Raw genomic sequence first — 25,579 nt, 5'->3', positions numbered from 1 at the left:
CAGATCTGGAGCAGCACAAGATGGCTGGGTATCCTGGGGTACAGGCGCCTACATGGCGAGCTATCTAGCAAGGCGTGTGGGTAGGCACATGGCCTGCAACATACCCTAAAGATGGAGCAGGAATATGGCGGGACAGATCAGCAAACAGGTCAGCCAACAGTAGAGCTGGTTGGGACTGGTTGAGCCAGCCAACTAGGCCTTGGTTAGGCTGGTCAAGAGGGCTGGGTCCCTGCCTGGAACAAAGGCTGCAAAGGGCCTAGTAAAGACCCTTATATAGGGCCCTGGTTGGGCTGGTAGGGGCAGCCAACCAGGTCAGTTTCCAGCCAGACTGAGTCGGCCAAAATAGGGCTGACCAGTCGGCTATTTTGACCAGGCCTTGGGCCCATAAAAGGAGAGGCCCTGGGCCTCATAATGTATCCAACAGTTCAGCAGAAAAGGCAGTAGACAGGAGTAGCCAGAAGACACTTCCTTGGGCCTCATCCTGGAGGTGAAGGAGAGTAGAAGGTGTGCTGCAGACTGAACTCTCAAGGGCTGAACCTAGCAAGGTGTTGTGATCTAGACAGAAAGTCTACAAAAGCTCAAGGTGGAGCATGTGGGCTAGAGTCTAGAGATAACCGGTAGATAGGAGAAGGACCTTGTGGTAAGATCAGAGGACCACATCATTGGTGGGACTTTGGATCTCTCTCTTTTGTATTGTGTCCATAGCTTTGGACAGAAATATATTATTTTGGTGTCTTCTATATCTGACTGGTTCATTGTCTAGTGATGAGTCTGCACACCAGAGAGAGGAAAGACAAGAAAGGTGAAGAGAGAGCATATTTCATTCCCCAAAACGAGGTGTTCAAGATAAGAGACGAATGGAGAGGTCTAAGACATGGTGAAGGGAAATTGAGGGAGTATGTCACGAAGTATAGGCCTGCCATGGTCCAAGTTGTTGATATGCATGAGATAGACAGGCTGCACGGTTTCTTGTATGGGCTACAAAATTGGGCCAGGAGAGAAATTGAGAAGCAAGAACCGGAGGATTACAAGGATGCGTTGGTGATGGCGGAGCGGATTGTAGATCATGAAGGAAGAAGAGGACCTCCTAACTTTGGTAGGACGAGTGCATCTACAAACTGTTGGGGTAAAGGCACATTGCCACCCTTTAAAATGTTACGACACCTATGACTGTCTTAAGACAGTCATAGGGTGAATACCTAATCCTAATAAAGCCTTTGAGTTTGTGGTGTGGCTCATGACATTTTACACACCCACACACCTGGTCCCTCTCTCTCTTCTATCGTTCCACTCCTCTCTTTCCCTCACAAGTGGTATCAGAGCCACTCTCTCCCTCTCACTCCGGTCTACCCCTCCCTCTCCCCTTGGGCCTCATGCCCTCTGTTAGAAGGTGCGCGAGCAGGGCGCAGCAGAGTAGCAGCGCGCGAGCAGGGGCGCAGCCCGCGCAGTAGCAGCTGCGCGCCGCAGTTGCGCGAGCAGCTATAGCTGCAGCAGCTAGCTGCTGCTAGCTGCTACCAGCTACCAGGCGGCCGCAGCCAGCCAGGCAGCCGCAGCCAGCGAGGCTGCAGCCAGCCGTACCGGCTGTACGGACACCGCGACAGCCAGCCGTACCGGCTGTACCCTCAGCCAAGGTTCGACATTTTTTTTGGGGATCCGTGCCCTCGTAAGTACAGGGTACAACAGGTACACTGTGCAAGTACAGCAGGTACTTGCAGGTACAACAGGCACAGAAATTTTTTTTTTGGGGGAAGAAGGAAAAAGGGAGAGCACTCTGCTCTTTTGCGTGGTACTTGCAAGTACACGCAGGTACAAAAGTACAACGAGGTTTTTTTTTTAATGCATTCCCGAAATTTTCAGTTTTAAAACTGTGTGCTTGAGGTACAACAAGTACACTCGTGTCCCTCGTGCTTGAGGTGACTAGTGCCACAGTGTGTGGTGGTTGCACAATTATTTTGTTTCGGGAAGGTCAGATGCCTTAATTTGCAGAGGGCTTTTATGCTTTTGCTGAGTGCAAATCTCAGTTTTCGGGTGACAATTTCATAGGGCTTTTGCCTGGAAGTGTATGCAGTGTATGCCTTGAGGCAGTGTGGAGCCAGGGTGCCCACATTGGTCTCGTTTTCCGCAGTGTATCAGTGACATTTCTTTGCAGGTCACATTTTGTGTACGGCACTTAGAAAATCTCAGTTGAGCCACGCTTGGCCAGGGCGCATCGAGTTTACTCGGTCCCTAACTGTCCATCGTTGACAGTGCTCAAAAGATTTTATTTTTCGGTGTTTGTACATTGGGATCTGTGTTGCTACTGTGCACACAGGCAGTTTATGCATTACATTGTCAGGTGAAAGTGCCAGGAGAGTGCTGAATTTTGTATGCTACCTTAGTGTTGAGGTGTTTTTCACTTGGTACAGGTGTCAAATCAAGGGGCTTTTGCCCAGATTTGGCTTGTGAGCACTTGAGTTATTGTTTGAGAACTTCAGATGCCTTTTATCCCCTTGGCAGAAGGGTGATTGTTTGGGATTTGTCCCATACTTTGTTGCAGGTTTTGTGACAGGGTGAGGTGTTTGGAGCCTTTTTCAGTGGACAAAACAGTGTATGACAAGTGGTTTATGCATATAAAATCAGTGCAATACCTCATCTGAGGTGGGAGAAGTGATCAGGACATCAGTGTTTTGTGTTTCGTCAGATGATGATGCACTTGTAAAGCACTTGTGGAACAGCTGCAGCATTCTGTAGTTACTGTTTTATGCCTATTTGAGCACAGTACAGTGTGTCAGAAGGTACAGTGACTGGAGGGAAAATTTTCTGTTTTGCTGCAGGACTTTTTGACAGTAAAAAACAGCACTATTGTGAGTGCTCCTGGCTCTTGATAGAGCAGGTTTTCTGAGAAATCAGAATTTTATTTAGTCATTTTTTTGACTTACAGGGAGTCAGGCACTTTCCTTGTCTGATATGGCATCAGGGGGAAGTGAATCCTCAATACTGAACATAAAGAAATTGGAAGGGGCACACAATTATGCATTATGGGCAAAACAGTGTTTGAATGTACTTCTGCTAAAGAAGATTTCTAAGCCCATAAGGGTGAAGGGTGTCAAGCCATCTGGGATGGCAGATGATGAGTGGGAGGAGCTTGATTTGTCCGCAAGGGCGGCTATCATGCTTACTCTCACTAATTCTCTTGTGTTCAATGTTCAGGCTGAAAAGACCTCTTATGGCCTATGGCAGAGGCTAGAAGAGTTGTATGCCCAAAAGAGCTCAGCCAGTAAGGTTTATTGGTTGAAGAAGCTTGTCGACCTTCGCATGAAGCAAGGTACAGCTATGACCTCACACTTGAGTGAGTTCAATGCCATCTTTACATAGCTTATTGCACAGGGATTGAACCTTGATGAGGAGTTCAAGGCTACTTTCTTGTTGTGTACCCTCCCTGAGAGTTGGGACACTTTCAAGACCACTCTGTCAAATTCAAATGTCACTCTTATGTATGCTGATGTGGAGAGCTCTCTCCTTATGGAGGAGATGAGCAGGAAGAATAATATGGGCAGCAAGTCTTCCAATGCTTTGCAAGTACAGGAAAGAGGTAGGACTCAGCAGAAGGGGAGATCTGCTGGCAAGTCCAAATCCCGCAGTCATTCCCGTGGCAAAAAGGATATTGAATGCTTTTACTATGGCAAGAAGGGACATGTGAAGTCTAAGTGCTTCAAGTTTATACGGGATCAGAAAGCCAAGAAGGCTGAGACAAAGGATGCAGGCAGTGGAAGCAAAGGCCAAGGCAAGGCCAAGGCAGATGACTTGGATGCAGTGAATGTTGCAGCAGAGGACAGTGACAGTGACAGACATGATGTATTATGTTCTTCTGCTGTAATTGCACATACATTGGTTGTTGATGGCCATGACATGCACACCTGGCTCTTGGATTCAGGTGCTTCTTTTCATGTTACGCCTCATAGGGAGTGGTTTACTTCCTACACAGGTACTCATGGAGTTGTTCACCTTGGGAACAACTATGCATGTCAGATTGCAGGGATTGGCAGTATACAGACAGTATTCCCTGACGGACGCATATTTATGCTTGATGGTGTTTGCCATGTGCCGCAAATCAAGAAAAATCTGATTAGCACTGGCTTGTTGGATGACAGTGGTTATCACACCACATTTGGGGATTCCAAATGGGTAATTACTGATGGCCAAGTTGTAGTGGCTGAGGGTTATAAGAGTGATACCTTGTACCCTCTTTATGTTTCCAGTGTAGGTAATCATGTTGTTGCCATAACCGAGCTGCCAAAGGTTTCATTGTGGCATAGCCAATTGGGACACATGTCCGTTAAAGGCATGCAAGAACTGTCACGTTTGGGTTATCTGCCGTCTCTTTCATTTTCAGATTTGCCTACTTGTGATCATTGCATTTTTGGAAAGCATTCTATGACTCCTCATAAGAGGAGAACTCCCCAGAATAGAGCACCGCTTGATCTAGTGCACACTGATTTGTGTGAGATGCCACAGCTATCACTAGGGGGTGCAAAGTATTTCATTACTTTTATTGATGATGCCACACGCAAAGTGTGGGTCTATTTCTTGAAGCATAAGAGCGATGCCTTAGATGCTTTCAAGAAGTTTGTCGCTCAGGTTGAGAATCGGACAGGACGCAGGCTGAAATGCCTCAGATCCGATAATGGGGGTGAGTATGTGTCACATGCTTTTGTACAGTTATGCGAAGCTAAGGGCATTAAACAGGAACTCACAGCCCCTCATAATGCATCTCAAAATGGTGTGAGTGAGCGGATGAATCGAACTATTCAGGAGAAAGTTCGATGTATGTTGTCTTATGCTGCATTGCCCCATGGCTTTTGGGCAGAAGCCGTGCAAACAGCAGTTCACCTAATTAACAGGTCGCCGAACAAGGCTTTGGAGTTGAAAGTGCCAGAGGAGGTGTGGTCTGGCAAGCCACCTTCATATAAGCACTTACGTGTGTTTGGCTGCGAGTGCTTTGCTCATGTACGCAAAGAACTGCGCACCAAACTGGAGCCAAAGTCTTTCAGATGCATCTTCATGGGTTACGGTGACGAAGGTGAAATGGGGTACAGGTTATGGGATCCTGTCAAACGGAAGATTATACGCAGTAATGAAGTCATCTTTAAAGAGGATAGTGTACACAAAGAACCCATGCAACCTGTGGAATACAGGAGGGTTGTTTATGATGATGTCGGACAGCAAAGAATGCCCATTAATAAGCAGCAGCAGGCTGCTATAAATAACCCTGTTCAAGAGGGTATACAGGCTGAAAATCAGCCAAACAATTTTGCCAATGATGCACCACTTGATATGCCAGCAAATGGCGCTGTAGAACAGCCAAATATGGTGGTACAGCCACCCGTCATGCATGACGAACAGGCTAGACAGCAGCCTAATACGGAACACTTTGTTAGGAGGAGCACCCGTGTACAACGGCCTCCTGACAGGTTTGTTCCAGGAGCCAATAATGTGGCTGATTTTATCATGCTGACAGATTGTGGTGAGCCTTCCAGCTTCAGGGAAGCTATGGGAAGAACAGAGAAAAGGAAGTGGGAGAAAGCCATGCAGTCCAAAATGGACTCCCTACTTCAAAATGATACATGGGACTTGGTGCAGCTACCTGCAGGCAGAAAGGTTTTGCCATGCAAGTGGGTTTACAAAGTCAAAGTGGATTCAAATGCTTTACCGAGGTATAAGGCCAGATTGGTTGCCAAGGGATTTAAGCAGGAGAAGGGCATTGACTTTGATGAGATTTTTTCCCCTGTAGTCAAGATGACTACTTTGAGAGCAGTGTTAGCTCTTGTTGCGCATGAGGACATGAATTTATGTCAGATGGATGTGAAGACTGCTTTTCTTCACGGAGATCTCCATGATGAGATCTACATGAGTCAGCCAGAGGGATATGCTGTTAAAGGGAAAGAGCAGCTTGTGTGTAAGCTCAAGAGGAGCTTGTATGGACTCAAGCAGGTGCCAAGAGAATGGTACAAGAAGTTTGATGCCTTCATGCAGTCCCAAGGGTATCATAGGTGTGAGACCGATCACTGCTTGTACACCAAACGGGCAAAGGATGGCAGTTTGATGCTACTCATTCTATATGTGGATGACATGCTGATTGCCAGCAAATCTCAGCAGGAGATTAGTGCTTTGAAGAAGCAACTGCATAAGTCTTTTGACATGAAAGACTTGGGTGATGCAAATCACATACTAGGTATGCGGATTACTCGTGACAGGTCTAAGGGACTTTTGTTTCTGTCACAGAAGGAGTACATTGACAAAGTACTGCAGAGGTTTAAAATGGAGGGGGGGAAGTCTATTAGTACCCCGTTGCCTCCTCATTTAAAACTCAGCAGTGAGGACAGCCCCAGATCAGATGATGATAAGGCAGAGATGGCCAAGGTTTCGTATGCATCTGCAGTTGGTTCTTTGATGTATGCCATGGTTGCCACTCGTCCGGATATTGCTTTTGCGGTGGGAGTCATCAGCAGGTATATGGCAAATCCAGGCAAGCGGCACTGGGAAGCAGTGAAAGGCGTCTTGAGGTATCTCAAGGGTACCAAAGACTTGTGCATATGCTATGGTAGGCAGGATGCATTGGTGCATGGTTTTACAAATTCAGACTATGCAGGGAATGCAGATAACCGGAAGTCTACTACCGGTTATATTTTCACATTTGCAGGAGGTGCTATATCATGGGTGTCTCGGTTGCAGAAATGCATTGCACTGTCAACCACTGAAGCTGAATATGTTGCAGCCACTGAGGCTTGCAAGGAAGCAATATGGCTTACTCGGCTGGTGGGAGATTTGGGCATTACAGGAGATATGCCAGTCTTGCATTGTGATAGTCAGAGTGCTATCATGTTGGCAAAGAATCCGGTCTTTCATCAGAAGACCAAGCACATAGATGTGAAATACCATTTCATCAGGGAGGTACTAGAAGACTGAATGTGGGCACAATCACGCACTTTGAAACATGGAAAGGTAAGGGTGACTCACGGAAGGCAAGGGGGTGGGACGAGGACGGCACAGCGTGGGCACGAACTACACGCACCGCACATGCACTGAGGGCCCGTTTGTGAGGTAGAAAACGTTCCCCTGCCAGGTTCGTTTGACGTTTCTGGCCCCGTTTCGGTAAACCATAGCAGAACTGGCGTTATTTGGCTAAGTGTTGGAAGCGGGACCCTACACTTATTCTATCAGTCTTCCGCTATGCATACCCTCTATTGGTCGATTTCTAACACTAATTCAGTCCAGCTCCTTGCCCTATTGTTCCCCAGTCTTGCTCGTGCAAAAGAAGGATGGCTCGTGGAGGATGTGCATAGATTATAGGGCTCTCAATAAGATAACCATTGAGAATAGATTCCCGATACCCAGGATTGTAGATATCTCGGATAGGTTAAAGGGGTCTACAATGTTCAGCCGGATAGATTTGAAGAGTGGCTACCATCAGATCACGATACGACCTTAGGATGTGCAAAAGACAGCTTTCAAACCACATTTGGCTTGTATGAATTTCTTGTGATGACATTTAAGTTGACAAATGCACCTGCCACCTTCAATCGGATGATGGACAAAATCTTCACAGAGCACAGAGCTGTTGTCGAGACATTCTTTGATGACATCATAGTGTTCTCTAAGAACGAGGTTGAGCACAAAAAGCACTTGGCAATTGGTTTTGCATAGCTCAGGAAGCATAAGTTGCTGGTTAATGCCAAGAAGAGTGAATTTTTCATGCACGAAATCCACTTTTTCGGGCACATAATATCTAAGGTTGGAGTTAGGATGGATCTTGCCAAAGTGGAAGCCATACGGAATTGGCCACCATTGAAAAACATCCATGAAGTACGGAGCTTTCTTGGCTTATGCTCGTACTTTGGCTGAAAAACATCGCCTCTGCATGCCCTACAAAAGAAGGGAGTGTCTTTCCAATGGGGTACTAAGGAAATTGCAGCTTTCAAAGAGATTAAGAAGCAGCTGTGTTCCGATCCTGTCATAATCTTGCTAGACTTACACAAGCCCTTTGCTATCCAGTGTGATGCTTGTGGGAACAACATAGGAGTACTTATGCAGGGCGGTAGAGTGGTTGCGTATGAGAGCAGAGTGCTCACCGATGCTGAGATGAATTTTGGGATATATGAGAAAGAGATGGCAGCTGTCATACATGCTCTTTCTACATGGAAGCATTACCTCTTAGGTGCTGATTTTTTATGTCCAAACGGATCATCAATCCTTGAGATACTTTCTCACTCAGAGAAACCTGTCAAAAAAAACATGCGGTGGGAAAATTTCCTTTTGATGTTTCATTTTCAGATTGTGCATGTGCCTGGTAAGAAGAATGTTGTTGTAGATGCACTTTCCAAGAAGTCAAGTCCTCATGCAGTATCAAAGAAACCGCAAGTTTCGGCTGTCACCATTGCATACCACAGTGAACTTGATGCCATGAAGGATCAGTATGCCAATGATGATGATTTTGCAAGGATTTATAATCAGTTGGTTGAGGGCAATTGACATGTCAAGCACTATATGCTTAAGGATGGATTCCTAATGATGCATGGTAGACTTTGTGTCACAAAGCAGTTGAGGCCAAAGATTTTGATGGAGAGTCATGCAGCATGCCCCACCATATGCAGGACATCGAGGCATTGAAGCCACAGCCAAAGGTGTGGAGCACTTCTTCTACTGGCCAACTTTGAGGAAGGATGTTGAAGGTAAAGTACGATAGGCAAAAGCCAGCTGGATTGCTACAGCCATTGCCTATTCCGGATAGACCGTGGCAAAGCATTACCATGGACTTCATCTTCGATTTGCCTCGTATACCATCAGGACATGTGGAATTTGGACCATAACTTGCAGTTATTCCAGTGCGGAAGAAAATTACAGCAAATCAGATGGCGAGATTATTTATGTCTCATATTTTCAAGCTCCACGGGATGCCTCAATCAATTGTTAGTGATCGAGACCCCCATTTGACCAACCTTTTCTAGAGAGGTTTGTTTGAGAACATGGTCACTACACTGAATCTTTCATCTTCTTTCCACCCACAATTAGATGGACAATCAGAAGAGGCAAACTCTACTGCCCTCGATCTTCTTAAATGCTATGTTTCAAAGCAGCCAACAGCTTTGTTTAAGCTTTGTTGTTTGACTGCAGGGTCTAGGTCGACGCTTGTAGGGTCCTTTATGTTGTTGTAGATAGAAATTAGTAGTAGCTTGTTGTATGTCGATGCTTATCGGATCCTTTGCGTTGTTGTTGATAGGCCGTAGTAGTAGCTTGTTGCTTTTTATAGACCTTAGAATGTAGATAGGTCGACCTTCGCTATTATAAATCGGAGACTAGACTAGAGTGGAATCGCTAGAGTGAACTAGAATAGAGTCTCTCAAGGAAGATAGAGACCTCTCTCTCTCTCTCTCTCTCTCTCTCTCTCTCTCTCACATTGAAGCCAAAGGAACTGTGTGTGGAATTCTTCCTGTATTGAGGTCATTTACTGCATGTGAGCACCGTATTGATGCATTGTCGCCCTGAGAGGCCACTTAGTGGAGTGTGGATTGCCAGACCCTTGAAGGGACAGTTTGGATGCATTTAAAGCCTTGAGGCTGTTTGAGCATTTGTTTTGGACTTGTGGAATGCATTGCCACCCTTGGTTGGACACAGTTGTGAGAAATGCCTTAGCCTTGCCTGGCAGTTGGGTGTTAGTTGGTGCACTCGAATTGGATGCATTTTGAAGCCAAGTGCTGGCTTGTGTAGTGGACTGCTAGTGTAGCAGACTGCAAGGGTGAGCCCTTATATACCTAGATGAATCCAGGAACATTCCCAAACTCATCCTCTAAAAACACAACATAGTGCAGTTTCAATCTCATGATAGTCACTCACAAGGTTGAAAACCATAAACTCCATCATGCATAGCAGGGACTAGCTACTATGACATCCCCACTGACGTCATCGGCGCCCAACAGTGGGTGTAGACCATAGTATAAAAATATGCTCTCACACATACAAATCCACACACCCACACATACTTGAGCATCCATTTATACAAAGTCTTCGTACTGAGTTTCTGTCGGCACTCCGGAGGTGAAGGGCAGACTCAGCCATGATGAAGGCTAGCCCTTGGTGTAAGAACACTATTTTCCATTGCCAAAGGAATTAAATAAAGACCGAAAGGGGCGCCAAGGTATTTGGGGCTAGTGTGGTGTCTCTTGTTTGATTTCATTAAGCAGCAGCACTCTAGCCTCCATCCAGTTTTCTGTTTCAAAGTTGTTTCTCTAAGTGATTTTGTGCTTAATGAAGTGGTTGAAAGATATGCAATGAGGCTGTAAATGACGTGGTTGCTAAGCTAGTTACAGTTTACTGCCCTTTAGTTTACTGAAGGCTGGTTGCAATTGTCAGGTGTATCAAGGGAATCCTAATTCATGGGATTAAATATAAAAGAAGATGATCTAGAGCCGTCAAGGTTTACCGATTGTGATTGAACAGGGTGCTCAAATGACACAAGGTCTACTTCTAGATATTGCTTCAACATTGTTATCGCGTAGCAGTAAGAAGTAAAGTACCATTGCTATATCCTCCACAAAAGCCAAATACAGTGCACCCACTAATTTAGCTTGTGAGGATATATGATTGAAGAGGCTATTGGTCTTTTCCAAAAAGATCCAACTCCATTATTGATCGATAATTAAACTGGCTAAGGATCTTGTATTTCATGTTTGGACAAAGCACCTTGAGGTACAATAGTGCTATATACGTGAAAAGATACTGAGCAATGATATTGAGCCTATCTATTGTCCGGCCTTGCGATGTGTGACACAAGCATGCACTCACCATGTCACTCATCTAGGGCAGCAAACAAATGCAGGTATTGCATCGATGGCTTGTGTTTGATGCATTTTGATTGGGCACACTCTGTTACTATGCCACATAGACACTCTGTTACTATGCCACATAGAATGAGGCTAAAGCCCTGGCTTCTATAAGAAGCCACTACCAAGCTTCTCAAGAAGCTTCCTCAGCTAGGGTTGCTATGTCTGAGGTTGATTGTGTGTGTGCAGTTAGTTGCTCCATTTTCGTGAGTGCACTCTCCATCTCCAAGAGAACTTGTCTCTCTCTCTCTCTATATATATATATGGGTATGGGCATCTATTCCTACCTGGGAGGGCACTTTGGTTGAGATGGCCTTCACCTGTTTTTCTTTCAACAATGCACAAAAGCATGAATATACAAGTGCTCAGCATAGTAGAAATTAGAAGCCCAAGCAACAACCAAGAAGAGGAGAGTGAGCCTCATCAGACAAGGAGCGCTCTAGAGGCAAACAGCAGCAGAGCAAGCTTTAGAAAAGCTCTAGGCAGTGGCAGCATGATGCCAGCCTAACAGTTCAGTGCCTCAGCAAAGCAAGCTTCAATGTCTAGAAGTAGCAGTGTGAGCCAACACAAGGCCATCCAAAACTAAGCAGCACACGAGAGCATCTAAGCAGCATGAGCAGCGACAAGCCAAGGGAGAAACAAGCTTAGCAGTTGACAAGTCCAAGCAAACAGCAGCTAGCATGGACACATAGTAAAGCTACAACCACAGGCATAAAAGGTAGCAAACAAACTGAGGCAACACACAGCCCCCATATAACTCACAGCCACAAATAAAGCTAGTGTGGCAACTAGCAGAAACACAGCAAACCAGCTAAAGGCCTCCGGCAACAGCAAAATAGAACAGTTAGCAGTGAGCAGCACAAAACATTGTCTCAGCAAACAAGGCTTCAAATGAACAACATCATGCAAACAACAGCACCATGGTAGAAAGCTCTAAGAGCTTAAGAGAGGAAGAAAACTCGCAACCTCCAAAAGGCTCCAATACAAAGCAGTAGCACGAACTGAGCAACACCTCAACACAGAGCCACCTTTGCTCCAGCAAAAGCTAAGCTTAGGTTACCCACAGCTTGGCTTAGCCCCTTGTTAGCTAATCCTAGGTCAAATTTACCTCAAGTCAATTTACCTATGAGTTAGTCAACCCTGATCAAGTCTAGCCCAAATATAATCCAAGTTGACTAAATTGACGTAGTTTTAGTTAGGTCAACTAACCCCAGGTCAGTTGCCACATCATGGAATCTTTCATAAGGTATCCCCTAAGAAGAGCTCCATTCACACTAGGACTTAATTATGATCCTACAAGTTTTCTCAATCAAATATGTCAGACTTACGTAAAGGTTAGTAAATAACACACACAAGTATTACACGAATGTGCAATACAACAGGACTGATCATCATGTAAACAGTTTGCAACTGTGACAACGTTTATGCAATAGCAATGGAGAAGCAGATAATTCCTCTAATTCAATCAAACAAAGTCAGAATACACTTACACCATCCACACTATTGATCAAGACAATTGAAACTTGCAAAAGCATAAATGCAAGGGAAATATGGAGGACAAACTACACAACAAATTAGCAAGCACATTCAAAACAATGCAAACTATGGATACAAATACCTCCTAATCCAAACAATGCCAAGCAAATCAGAGGTGAGATACCAGCCGCAGCATATCTTCTTTATGACGCAATGTTTATGGATTATCCACCCAGATTGCACCACATGTTAATTTGATCATACAATAATATGTGATCAATCAACAATGTGTGATGACATCCAATCCAAAAGAGGCAAATAGTCATCAAAGTCCAAAAACAATCCATTTTCATGCAATCGACATCGACAATCTACAAGTAAAGGATGCAAATCAAATAAAGATATTTGATCCAGAAGTACAACGACAAAAGGTTGAGTCACCACTCACAAAGTGGTGCAGAATCAAAAAGAAGAAAATCAAAGTATATCAACACGATCATCAGGACCATATCAAATAGGAATCCACCACAAAGGAAGAGGTTGAATATTCCCATAATTAAATTCAATTACGGGGAGCATATTCTATACAAACCCATTTCATGATCATGCTGTTGATCTTGATCTTGAGGGAAGGTGTAGAGGATAACAATGTGAGTTTACACATAAGAGTGTTAAAGGGCGCCCCAAGGGTCCATGGAATCATAACCGTACATGGAGAACGTCGCAACGTGTCCATGATTACTACAACATGTGTACATGCTTACCTCTCTCTCTCTCTCCCCAAAAGATCTTGTTCAAACTGAATTGCAAAGAATCGAGAAGGAATTGATTATAGAGGTGGTCACAAAGGGAAGTAAAACTGATATTCAAGAAGAGATTAAGGACCATGAAGCCATATGTGACAATGCACTGAAGACTCGACTCTAGTGTAGAGGCTGGTACAAAGACTAGGATTCATTCAATACAACTTTAGCACATATCAAACCAGCCATGCTAGCATTGAATGGATGGCTGACGATGATGAGGATGCTAGCTCAATTGAGCCAGAAGGCAACTGAATTAGCCACGGTCAACGCTGCTAGAAAGGATGAAAAATGGGCAGTATATATGAGGGTATAGCCCTCATCAAAGAGGAAAAACCATCACCTCAATTAATGAAAGATAGGAGGGAATCTAGAAGAAATAGATCATTTTTTTTATTTTGCAAGAAAATGAACTTCTATTGAATATGACCAAATTACAAAATCCGAAGATAAATTCCTATAAAGGCCTCATGGGAGAGAGGTCATGCTTCCTCGGTGATCTTGCACTCATCGCCTAGAGCATTAAAGCGATTTGATTTACCCATTTTAGCCTGACACTGCGGATTGGAAAAAAATCCTGGAGCATTCGAATGAATCAGCGTGTCTCTAATCACTCCGTTTCTTCACCGAGTGAATTGTGTATATATCGGAGAATGAAAAGCCTTAACTAGGAAAGTGAAGTGTACTTTTCACCCCTCCCTCCACTGGAATTGACAATTATAATTGCAGCATTTGTAAAAAGTTGACATGGGCTCATCAGCTGATCGAATCTGGATCTGCATGAAGTATGCTTGTCGGAAGGTACACTTCGGGCAGATAGCTGCAAAGATGAGTAAAGCGACTCAGTGCAACGTAATCATGATTCGCGAAAATTTTTAGATCGAGCATATCACGCATGTCACTTCTGCTTGATCTCACTCTGGTCGGGGTAGCATTAATGTCAGCAAAATAATGCAGACCCGTCTTCTCGAAAGTCATGCAAAATTGATTCGCCCACCAAGAGCAGCACGTGCTCAATACTTCAACCAAATTGACTAACCTTCAGTGCGATCCACGTTTTTCCATGCTTCTTCTCCACCAAGGACATCGTCCACCTCCTTCTGAGTAAGCTGGAGCTTGTGGCTTATCTGCGATTAGGAAAAAAAAACAGAAGTAAGCTAAAGAATGAGAAGCAGAACCAATGTAGAATCTCAAAGGTAGAGATGAAGTACTTCACCTTCCGTGTGATAGGGAACACATATGGGCAAGTAGGACAGAAGAATCGGAGTGTTCTGCCAGCGGCAGCATGTTCCACAAGGAGCAGATTTCCACAATTTGGGCAAAAGTCCATAATTGCAAGCACCTTGGCAACCCAACAAGATTCTGTGAGCATGTATTTGCTCTCTTAAAGCTGGTTACAAGTGATTCAATCTGAGTTTTTTTTACTATGGGCTAGCAATGGGCCGGCATCTTGTTATACATACAACTCCCATGACCAAACCTTCGAGTCCCACACAGACTCCCTGTCCTGCCCTTGGAAAACCGTTCCGTTCGATGGCCACCCTTCAACTCTGCCGATGTGTAAAGGGGATTGCTAGGCACTCAATTTTTTTAAACCCATAATGGGTGGCTAGGCATCCTTTAGTTTAGTTGTGTGTAAACAACCTAAGACTTGGTTCACACCACAGGTATGGTGGTTCACCACACTCGGCAGTCATTAGGCTACTAATTTATGTCACCCATGTGTGATTGTGTAGCAATTGAAGGAGATGGAATGGGCCAATCATGTAACGATTGGAGGAGTTGGCCATGGAGTAATGTCCGAACCCATCCCTCCTGGTAATACTAATATCGCTAGTGTTATTGATGTTATGTTTGATTATTGTATGTTGAGCATAATTATATAGGGTTTGATTGATTTGATGATTCATTCAATTGATCATTACTAATATGATTACGTTTTGAGTACATGTGATAGAATGGAGGACAAGGATTGGAGAAAGTATGAGATACTAATTGAGGTAATGCATGGTGTATATCGTGTGGACATTAACCTTGATTGTATTCTAAATCATCAACAAATTACAAATGAAAAGGAAACAAAGGGGAACATTTTTATATCATATTTTTAACGCTATGTGCTTTAATGAAAGATGTCGAGAAGCTTGATCCATCATCTAAGGGTGAATGCTATACGTAGTTGGTATCACAATCCTGTTTGTTGTATTTTGTTCCTTACACTTTATGAAATCACGTGCTTTATGTGTGAAAGAAGTTCATACTCTAGCTTCAAGTTTATAAAAACTTCTTTAGGAATCTCAAAGTCCTCTACATATTATATAGTGTCAAGAGAAACGAACCTTCTTAAGGCATTAAATCTATATTCACACATCCATTGTATTGACCAAAAAACCAGTCTAGCCTAAATGTGAAGCTAGCCTAGAGCAAAACCTAGTTTGATATAGTAGAACACAAGATACTATATGACATAAATATGAACAAGGAGAGAGGCTTGGTAGTATTGGCTAAAGTGACAAGATTGTATTGTAGAACACAAGATATTGTACATATGAATATGAACAAGGAGAGAGGCTAAGGAATGGGTTGAACTGACAAGACTCCACTCCCTTTCTCACAAGAACAAGATGATCAACATAATTTATATAGATTAGGGTCCATGTTCCAATGCCACAATGATCATTCACATGTACCATAATGCCCAATGCATAAGATTGAGGTGTCATGCACATGACCACCTTTTGATACTAAAACTTATATAGGACCCATAGCTAATATACTGATAGCCATTTGACTTTTTTTTTGGAGCTCTCACTTGTCTTTGTGATGATATTGACATCCCATTATCCATTCATGAATTTACTCAAATTTCCTTGCACAACGTGCATTTTAACTCCATTATTCATATCTCATGATGGTTCATCTCCGTGTTCTCATAGATCACATACCCCAAGAATGCAAATCACATACCTTTTTTGGGATAGACATAGACCTTTTTGTCTCTTTAGAGCAACCTATTTTCTTTTCTTGCTTTTTGTATATACCAATTTCATGCTTTGCTTTTTATATTCAAGCTAAATATAGTGGAGATATCCTTCTAATTTTAAAAACTTCTTCTTCTAAAGAGTAGCATGGAATCATGTGTAGAATCAAATAGTCAAGTTTTAATTATTTGAGCCATCCCCTATGCTTTCTCAACACGATGGTAAAAAATGCACAAAGTATTAAAGACCAAAGAAGTGGCCCTCATAACGTGAGATGATAAGAAATAGATTGGATGTACCTCTTCCTCAACTATTCTTGCCCTTGAAGGTTGAACTTGCCCCTCTCAAAGGGTAGCAAAATTTGTTTTTTGAGGTCACACTTTTATTATCTTTAGTAATCACAAGCTCTATTCACCTCGGTTTTGAATTATTGGTTTAATTCCTTGCATTTTATTTGATACCTTCTCTTTTTTGAACATGATCAAAGGATTTTGGAACTTCTTTGACAATTAGACACAAAGTTTGTAGCTCTTGGCTAACAAGCATTTCACTGCTTTTGGTTTAAGCTATTACTAGCAATACTTTGTAAATTCTATTTACTATTGCTAAGTGTTTAGGGATGTACGTAGCAAATTATTATCAGCCAAAAAAATGTACCAAGGAAACGATGGCTAGGTCAAGCACCTCTGTGTACTTGGTGTTGAATGTATTGAGTTGGTGGATGAGCCCGAGAGTTGTCAAAACATAAAGGAAGTTGAAGCGGGAAAATTTGTATTAACATTCGAGCTCTTCTTGCAACATTCAAAAATCAGCCCACTACCATCGACAAAGCATTGGCATGTAAGTCGCGAGGGCTTGGAAGGAGTGGATGACTTGATACTAGGTCCTATCGTTTGGACTAGGCTCTACTTATGGCTAGTCATCGTCATGCATGGGGAAGGTTCCTTCTTTATCCTGGGCTGGAATACCTACCAATGGCACTTAAAAAGTTCTCAGCAAATGAGTGTGATGCATAGAATTTATTAGAGGAAAGCATCGACATCCACCATAGATGTCAAATTCAATGGCCCTAGTAGCACATAATTTGTTAGTGCATGTGGATGTGTGTGATTGTGTTGTGGTTGTGGATGTGGGTGGTGTGGCAGTGAGAGAAGAGGTGTTAGGGAGTGGGTTAGAGGTAGTGTATTGAGAGCGAATGGACTGGGAGGGTTGACCTAAGTTCTACATAAGGGAGAGGATTTTGGGCAAGTGTGACTACGGGAAGTGTTAGTATCTTTTGAGGTTGGAGGTTTGGTGGATTTAAAAATGGCTAGTTGTACATCCTCCTTGCATAGAGACTCAAGGTAAGCCACATGAATGGTTTCAAATGTGCCGAAGTTCGATTGTATCATAGTTGACATGGCTTCTGGGACCTTGTTATACAAACTATAATATTCTCTAACATTATTATATGATACATAGTCTTTCATGTAGATGGCCTCTTAGCACCCTCGCTCCTCTAGGTAGCCAATGGGGCACATTGAGCAAGGAGCTGAGTGGTCACGGGGAAGCACCACGAAATGAATAACTGAGGGGGGGAAGAGTGTAGGGTTGGTGGGGGGAACGGGGTAGGGGGAGTAGTAAGACTTAGCTAGGGAATGCAGTTTAGGGAAAGTAAATAGGGGTAGTTGGGAAGAGTAGGGGAGGTAAGTTTAGGGAGTAGTTAAGAGTGTAGTGTAGTCTAGGGAGGTAGTTAATAGTGTAGTTTAGGGAAGTAGTTAATAGGGAAGAATAGGAAAAATTAGGACTATTTTAGAAAAAAACTAGAAAATTAAGGGAGAAATAGGAAATAATTAGGGAAAATTGGGGAAAATTTAAGGAAAATTAGGGAGAAATGGAAAATGTTGACGTGGTTTGATGACATCAATGCACACTAAAAATCAATGGGACCTTTACCTTAATGCCACACATATGTTGCCTGTTCTCTCATAGTAGTGGGTGCCGAGCTTTGGGTTTTCCTAGCTACACCCAACAAAGAACTTTGTGTTTGCTACTGCGCATGTTTATCGACCCCTCTATTGGAGGAGGCTTCCTCTCTCTATCCCTATCCCCAATGTCCATAAGAGCATTGTTATGAGTAACTAAAATTAGAGCATTGTTGCGAGTGTCAAATATCAACAACATGCAAGAATCACTTCAATCAAAATGGTTATTCTGCTTCTCAAAAGTCTATGTATATGCCTCTTCTCAAAATCTAAACGTTTTGCTATTCAAGGGGTTATATCATTCATTCCCTTTATAAAAAATTTAAATTTTATAATGATGTGGTGAATTTCAAAACCCTTTTAGAAGTATATTTATGTTGAACCCACATCGTATGGTTACATATGTTTAGGTGCATCCCCTAAGGTAACACACACCAATCTAATGAGTATGATTCTATTTTTTTCATTTACGATCCAAATTCATATTCATTGTATCTTTGAACTTAACCTAACCTAATGTAGCCTAGCCTAAACCAATCATGCAATAGTTAGCTAAGAGCCAAGTGCACACAATAGACATGCCATATCCACACCCACAAAATATGTGATAAGACATCAAATACACACACACACAATCTAGGTATTGGTACACTAGTACCCAAGTTAATAGAATGAGAGAAATACAAGGTGCCAAAGTGTGTTGCACACCCAACTTTTAAGCCATTTAGGTGCATTCATACCATAAGCAGCATGCATGCACCATATATAGGGCAATGGTGGCGGCAGTTGAAGTAAAAAGGAAAGATACCATGAAGCATATCACAAGAACTTCATCCGAGATAATACAATGAATGCCAATCCCACAAAAAGACAAGTAATATACTATTGAAAAAATGAATAATATAATTTTGAAAAAAATGCAATTAAACTAGTAATCCCAAGTGAACCCTACCACCTATGCAAATAAGAGGATTACCAAAAAGTGAGCGACAAAAAGCAAGCGAACATAAATGAGCAAGTGAGCAAAAGTGAGCGAGACCCATCGACAAAAGGATTAATTTTAACAAAATACCAAACCACGCCACCACAAGGGTAAAATAGTGAATACATATCCAATCCATACTTGGAAAAAACTGAATCCATTCACCCTCCACCAATCTAGTAGGCCCCCAGTTGGTGAAAGCTCCTATTAATTAATTAGTGATAGAGAAAGTGAGAGAGGGAGAGAGACAGGAGTGCACACAATATATCTACATGTACACTAAGTTGTATTGAACATGAACATGAACATATATAGATGTGGACCCCTTAGGTTAAAGGTTAGGGTTTTCCCCTAATTCCCTTGAGGTATGGTGCAATTTACACCATCCTTAACACCTCCTGTTAAATTGCACTGGGTAAGTAGAGGGTGCAATATAAGATCTTTTTGTGGATTTCATTTGGTGCGTATGCTAGCATCCAAAACTGAAAAGAATTAGAGTAGTATGTGCATGAGTGACTACGTAGCAGAAGCATGTACAATGATTACAACTTATGATCCTATACATAAATGTGCAGTTCCCCTTGTTAAGCTGTGGGTCATCCTTCGCCTTTGGGAATGAAGCCCAGAAGATAGGCTGAAGGAAAGAGGAAGGGAATATGTCCACCTGGATCAAAGACTAGTCGAACGAAAGATGACTGCATGGAGAACTGCATATAAAGGCTCTTATATTACCTTTGTGATATCGTGTTGTGCATGACCCAAGGGAAGTGAACGGCTTGGTGATGATGACTTAATGTTGTGTCTGTGAGGCTTCACTGCCATTTCTACCCGGTAGTAGCTTAGAGGCCTTGTCTACCCTTCCTCTTGCCTCAACTCATCTCCTTCCATCACTCAGCTCTAAGGCAAGTGAAGGGGTTGGTGGTGACTTAATGTTGTGATTATGAGGCTTCATTACCACTTCTACATGGTAGCAGCTTAGGGGCCTTGTCTACCCTCCCTCCTACCTTGACTCATCTCCTTCCCACTCAACCCTTTGAACCTTCGAGCTCTCCCCTCCCTCCTTGTCCATGCTACTAAGCTTGCCTCTTCCCTTCCTTGATGTTACCCTTAGTTGCAAAGAGCCATGTGGAGCTTCCCTATTGTGACGTCTTGAGTGGTCATGCTCCCTTCGTCTCATTGCTATATGTGAGCGAAGTGGTCACTCTTTCTACCCCCTTTCTCTCTCAATCCTTCTTATTATCCCTTATATATGGAGTTGATTGTTGTAGACTTTTATTTAAAGAGGCAATCAAGTGAGCAGTGAAAACTGAGTGAGGCAAAAGAAGCGAGCAACAAAACCAAGCATTGACGTTTGATTTTCTCACTCCCCTTTGATTAACTTATGGGTGCTCATTAGTGCTTGGTGCTCATGAACCATTAACCTAACTTGTGCAGTGCTCGAATGAATATGCTCACTCTTGTAGTCCTTAGTAATTTGTGCGTCTGAATGTGCTTGTATGTGATGAAACATATGTCAATAGAAATAACTCAGAGGTCAGGGTTGCTATTGAAAAGTAAACCATATGATATGATTGAGCATGTAACAAATAAATGGATAGTAGACAGCAATATATATAAGATGGAAGCAAACCACAATTGTATTAAAAGAAGAATCGATTTATACAATGAAGCTGCCTGGGCTTGCATTGAGCATTCAATTATGCAAGCTCCTATCCATGACAAGCTAAGCTAGATAGAGGTTGGGAACCACAATAAATGGCATTCTCTTCCTCTCTATTACAATGCTTCTCTACTAAGTAGACTAACTGCTAAGCGGACTTTTATTACTAACACTCATGGTTTGTTGGACCATTGCTTGCCATTGATCTACTATCCTTGGCTTTAGCATGACTCCTCCTCAAACTCGGGGTCACTACCTTAGTTTTAGGAAGTTAGCCAATGATGTACTTGCCTATTCACTAGCCATAAGCGCCACTTGCTCGTGTGCCTATGTTGGTAAGTTCATTTGTGTTTGCCTGATGCAAGGGCCAACATTTCACCTCAACTTTCTACAACTAGCCCCTCATGCTTTGATGTTAGCTGGAGCTAGGCACTACTTAAATGCAGATGCACAAGGTTGAAACCACAAGGTCATTACATGCGGTCATGCCTTTGTCATGAAGGGGTAGCAAAGGATGGTGGGCTAGGGGCATCATTTGGAGGAGCTCGAGAGGAAGATGGTCTTGGAGAGGGAGGGTCGAAAGGGTGGATCATTCACATTGGATCATGAGGCCATAGATACAAAGAGATGATGTTGATGGGAGGCCTCTTAGGATCTATAAGCCAATCCATAGACCATCATTTGACGAGTGGGCTCTCAGATGGATTGGTGATGCCGAAGGCATTGTCAACATGAGTCACATATCATTTTTGCTGGTGTGACTCCCTCTTGCCACCTGAATCTTGGGTCCTTGTAGAGATACCAAATATTGATGCACATGGCAGATGCCTCAATAATATGACTATTGAGTAATATCTCTACCTCTCTAAGTAGTGCGGTGTAGTAGTTTGAAAAGGTTGGCATAGTGGGATGGGGCAATGCACGGATCCAAGCTGCAATATGGTGCCTCTCTACCTTATGGATATTATGTTGGAGAGTTGCTTGGCCTTGGATAAAAGGAACAAAATTGCAATAGGTGCGGTCATAAATAGAGACTTCTAGGGTGATTGACCTGAGTATCACTCCATGGAACAGCTAAGGTGGTCTACAGGGATTAGGGTCTGGCAAGACAATGTGTCACATAGCCATATAGCAGATAGGAAATCGGTATTGACTAGGCACTCAGTGCAAAACTTCAGTTGCCAGGGTGGCAAGGGGATCACATCTTGTCCCTCCAAAATGGGCTCTGCCGCAAAAACCCACTTGGGTGAAGTCTGAGTAGATGTGTTAAAAAGTGGTGGGGCTAGCACTTGTATCACCTTGTCAAAACAAACCACCAAGGGAGTCTAAGTCCCTATATCGTGTCCTGGCTTTGAGTCTATAAAATGAGTCGAGGAAGGAACCTTGCTTTACCCTTTTCACCAAACATCACCTCAACCTTTGTTTTAGGCATCCATTGGCTAGGAGGACCCAAAAACAATAAGGCCTAAGCCACGTCAACTTTCTCCACTACTTTTGAGTGACTCAAAATAGCTGTTGTACCTTTAGATCTTGAGGCATGCTCGAGACTTGTTGATCAGGTAACCCTATGGTGATGAGTAACTATCCATTTCAAAGTACTCATCACACCCGTTGTTGGCTGCTAGTGCACATGGTGCTACCAGAGTCACCAACTAGAAAACCTCTCCCAATAATGCTACAGATAGCTGAACATGAATTCCCTGGATTATGATGTTGCGATCCTTTGCGTCATAAGAATCCAAAAAATTCTTTTACAAGGGCCTCATCCCAAACTTTTGCCCATGGTGGAAGCTTTGAAAAACAAAATAGAGGATTGCATTTTAGAATCTCTTTGAGGACCTCGTTTGTAAATTCTATGATTGGATGAGGGGTAGCAACTCGTGAAGATGACCTGTGTCACTTCTAGTGGTAAGGTGACCCGTGAAGATCACTTTTGTTCATTCCTCCATGGTTAGGAAGGTGGTGCAAATAGAGATAGATGTAGGTGGAGATGGAGATGGAAGAAAAAGGCAAAGGGAACATAGAGGGATGGGAGCAAAAACAAAGATAATACAAAGGGCAAATAGAGTAAGAGGCAAACACAACTGTATGTGATAAAGAAGATGAACATTGAATGTCTAGAGTTGAGTGGAAACAATGAACAGTGGCTAAAGATGGACATCTTGTCACATTAGAGGTTGCATTATTCAGTAAAACACCCCTATATATATTATGATAAGCCAAAATTAATGCCTTCATAATTGTCTTACTGCCACATGTCTGCATGTGAGTTTCCCCATCCACTGTAACCAAATAGCTTGCTAGTATGCTTGTTGATACACTAGGCTCAACCAAGTCACGATCAAGATTGAGTGACTTGTATCTAAGCCACGGGCTATCGAGGAACCTACCACTCGGTAAGGCTTTCAAGACATTTCTCCCATTGTACAACTCAAAAAACACTCTTCCTTGTAAATCCTCGAGCTATACTATCCCGTTAGGAAACACTACACTTAACCTCTAGGGCCCATTCCATCCCAATTTGAAAGCTTATTTTCAAGGTCCCAATTTAGCATTATATCCAACATTTCTTTTTCCAAATGTTTAGGCACAATATGTCTATCATGCCATGCTTTCCTTCTCCTTTGAATCACTTATTGTGACCAAGATGCTTGGAGACACCGTTCATCTAGGTGGGCTGCCTAATGCAATCACCCCTTGATTGCCTTGGACTCATCTAAGTGATGTTCAGTTGTGACTCAAAGACTGGGAACAACAAATTTTAAGGGTACCACAGCTTCTGAACCAAAAGCCATTCTAAATGGAGTTAAGTTTGTGGTGGCTTTGAATGCCATTCTATATGTCCATAGCATGGCATGTACGTTAGTGTCCCATTCACTCGTATGAGATTGCACGGTCTTGGTCAAAATCAACTTGAGATTTTTGTTTGTAGATTCCAATTCTCTATTGCCTCAGGCATGATAGGTTGTAGATCCTTCAGTAAAACTGCATGACTTTATTCAAGAAATGTGATCCTTGGTCATTGATAAGGTGTATGAGGCATCCATACCTATTATATTATATTTTCAAATACAAATTTTGTTGTGCTATGAGCTAAGTTATCCTAGAGTGCCTTAGCTTCTGCCCACTTTGTAGCATAATTAGTAGCAACCACAATATACTTATTCTATATAAACCTGGTAGGCTTGAGAGGACCAACAAAATCCAATCCCCATCTTTGGAACACTTCCCAAGGATGAATAGGTTGTAATGGCAGAGACTAATTAGGAAAAAGACGGCCAATGCATTGGCATACGTCACACTGCATACATTTATTGAGCATCCTTGAATAAGATTCCCACCATAATCCTGCCTACAATATGTTCCTCTTGTTTTTTTTAAGTAAAAAGTATAGTTCTATATTAAGATATCAAAAGATACATAGTTTTATTTCCATTACAATCAACCCTCTACACTAGCAGAACATCAAACATAATAGAATATATTCCTCTACCACCCGGGTAGGATAAACCAAAGAGTAATTTATCAAAAGGAGGTGTCAACAATGCATGCTATAGCAAACAAAAAAGGAATGGTAGATTCATTCTGAGTCCGAGATGCAGCCTTTGTGTTGGCATTCCCTGTGTTATTGCTAATGGTACTCAACTTCATGATCTTGGATGTCTTGGAAAACATGATCAGGGTCTTTATTGAAGGTATTGTTGGAATTCCCTGTGCTGTTTCTAATGGTTCTCAACTTCATGATCTTGGATCTCTTGGAAAAGGTGATCAAGGTCTTTGTTGAAGGTATTGATGACTTGTCCCAATCTCTGGTGATCCTGGTAACCATTCCAAGAAGAAAGAATCAGGATTAGTAATAGTATCACTTAACTGTGAAAAGGATTTCCAAAGAACCAAATAAACCATAGTGCATGAACTCTAACATGTGTCTAGACTTATTGTTTGACTTTAATGGACTAGCCCAGGATAATAGAATTCCAATTCAATGGTTTATTTTCTAGACTTTCCTAGCATAAGATCATGAGACAAACAAGTGAAAAATATATTCTCTAATCCTTGAGCAGTGCTTGCAGAGACCATCCCCCTTCACAATTATGTGCCCCCTAGCATTGGTCCATATTAACTTGTGTAGAATTAACCACATAATAGTGGACATCTTCTCTAGAATGTCCTTGTGCTAGATTCCACCAAACTTGGCTTTCCAATGACAAACACTATCCCCTAACTTCCATCTAATGTTCAAGATCCTTACTTATGTCTTTAGTCAATACGGGGATGGGAAGCAAGTTGTTAGAGGTTACATGATTTAGAAGAGGTTCCATGGTTTAGAAGAGGTTCAGGGTTCAGAAGGAGTTTCAAGGTTTAGAGAGGTTCAAGGGTTCAAAAGGAGTTCCAGGGTTCAGAAGGAATTTAAGGGTTAGAAGGAGGATCCAAGTTTCAGAGTAGAGTACATGGCGGAGAACTCATCTCCCTCATAGATCATGGAGGTCAAGGGTGAGGAACTAGACTAAGAGAGTAAGGATGTAAGGGGAGCATAGGAGAGGGAAAGGAAGAAGGTGTAAGAGCATGGGGGTGGGGGAAAGAGATGAGAAGGGAGGAGGAGAGGGAGAGGAGGAGGTGCAAGGTTGGAGGAGAGGGAGAGAAGGAATTGCAAGGTTGGAGGAGGGGGGAGTAGGAGGCAAGGTTAGGGCATGCTTTTGGACATGGAGTGCAAGAGAGCATGGACACTTGGTGACAATTGCATGGAAAAACAATGTAGAATTCAACACAATGCCCCCAAGAGTGTAGGCTTCATTCCATTATGGGGTATTTATACAAGTTAAGAAGATTCTCTCTCTGCATGTAGGAATTGTAAGA

At 42.7% G+C, this 25,579-nt stretch overlaps 1 protein-coding gene across 1 annotated transcript; it reads right to left on the bottom strand.

Annotated features, from left to right (window-relative positions):
* Positions 1–13,554: 13,554 nt before the first annotated feature.
* Positions 13,555–14,623, bottom strand: LOC147883961 (uncharacterized). The gene is made up of 3 exons (XM_087398912.1): positions 14,352–14,623; positions 14,175–14,262; positions 13,555–13,955 (listed from the first exon to the last, which is right to left on the bottom strand). The coding sequence occupies exons 1-3, from the start codon at positions 14,505–14,507 to the stop codon at positions 13,825–13,827; spliced, it is 375 nt and encodes a 124-aa protein (XP_087255038.1). The 5' UTR covers positions 14,508–14,623; the 3' UTR covers positions 13,555–13,824.
* Between the last annotated feature and the right edge of the window lie 10,956 nt (positions 14,624–25,579).

Source organism: Dipteris shenzhenensis, chromosome 27, assembly GCF_047967505.1.
Source record: "Dipteris shenzhenensis isolate YYH24624 ecotype China chromosome 27, Dip_SZ_1.0, whole genome shotgun sequence".
Lineage (NCBI taxonomy): Eukaryota > Viridiplantae > Streptophyta > Polypodiopsida > Gleicheniales > Dipteridaceae > Dipteris > Dipteris shenzhenensis.
The sequence above is the reverse complement of the archived record's forward strand: the minus strand, read 5'-3'. Positions and strand labels throughout refer to the sequence as shown.

Excerpts from the sequence above, each read along its gene's own strand:
- LOC147883961 (XM_087398912.1), bottom strand. The coding sequence starts at position 14,507 with ATGCTCACAGAATCTTGTTGGGTTGCCAAGGTGCTTGCAATTATGGAC. Across the intron at positions 14,263-14,351 it reads TGTTCCCTATCACACGGAAG|ATAAGCCACAAGCTCCAGCT; the intron begins GTGAAGTACTTC and ends TCCTAATCGCAG. Across the intron at positions 13,956-14,174 it reads AAACGTGGATCGCACTGAAG|CTATCTGCCCGAAGTGTACC; the intron begins GTTAGTCAATTT and ends TCATCTTTGCAG.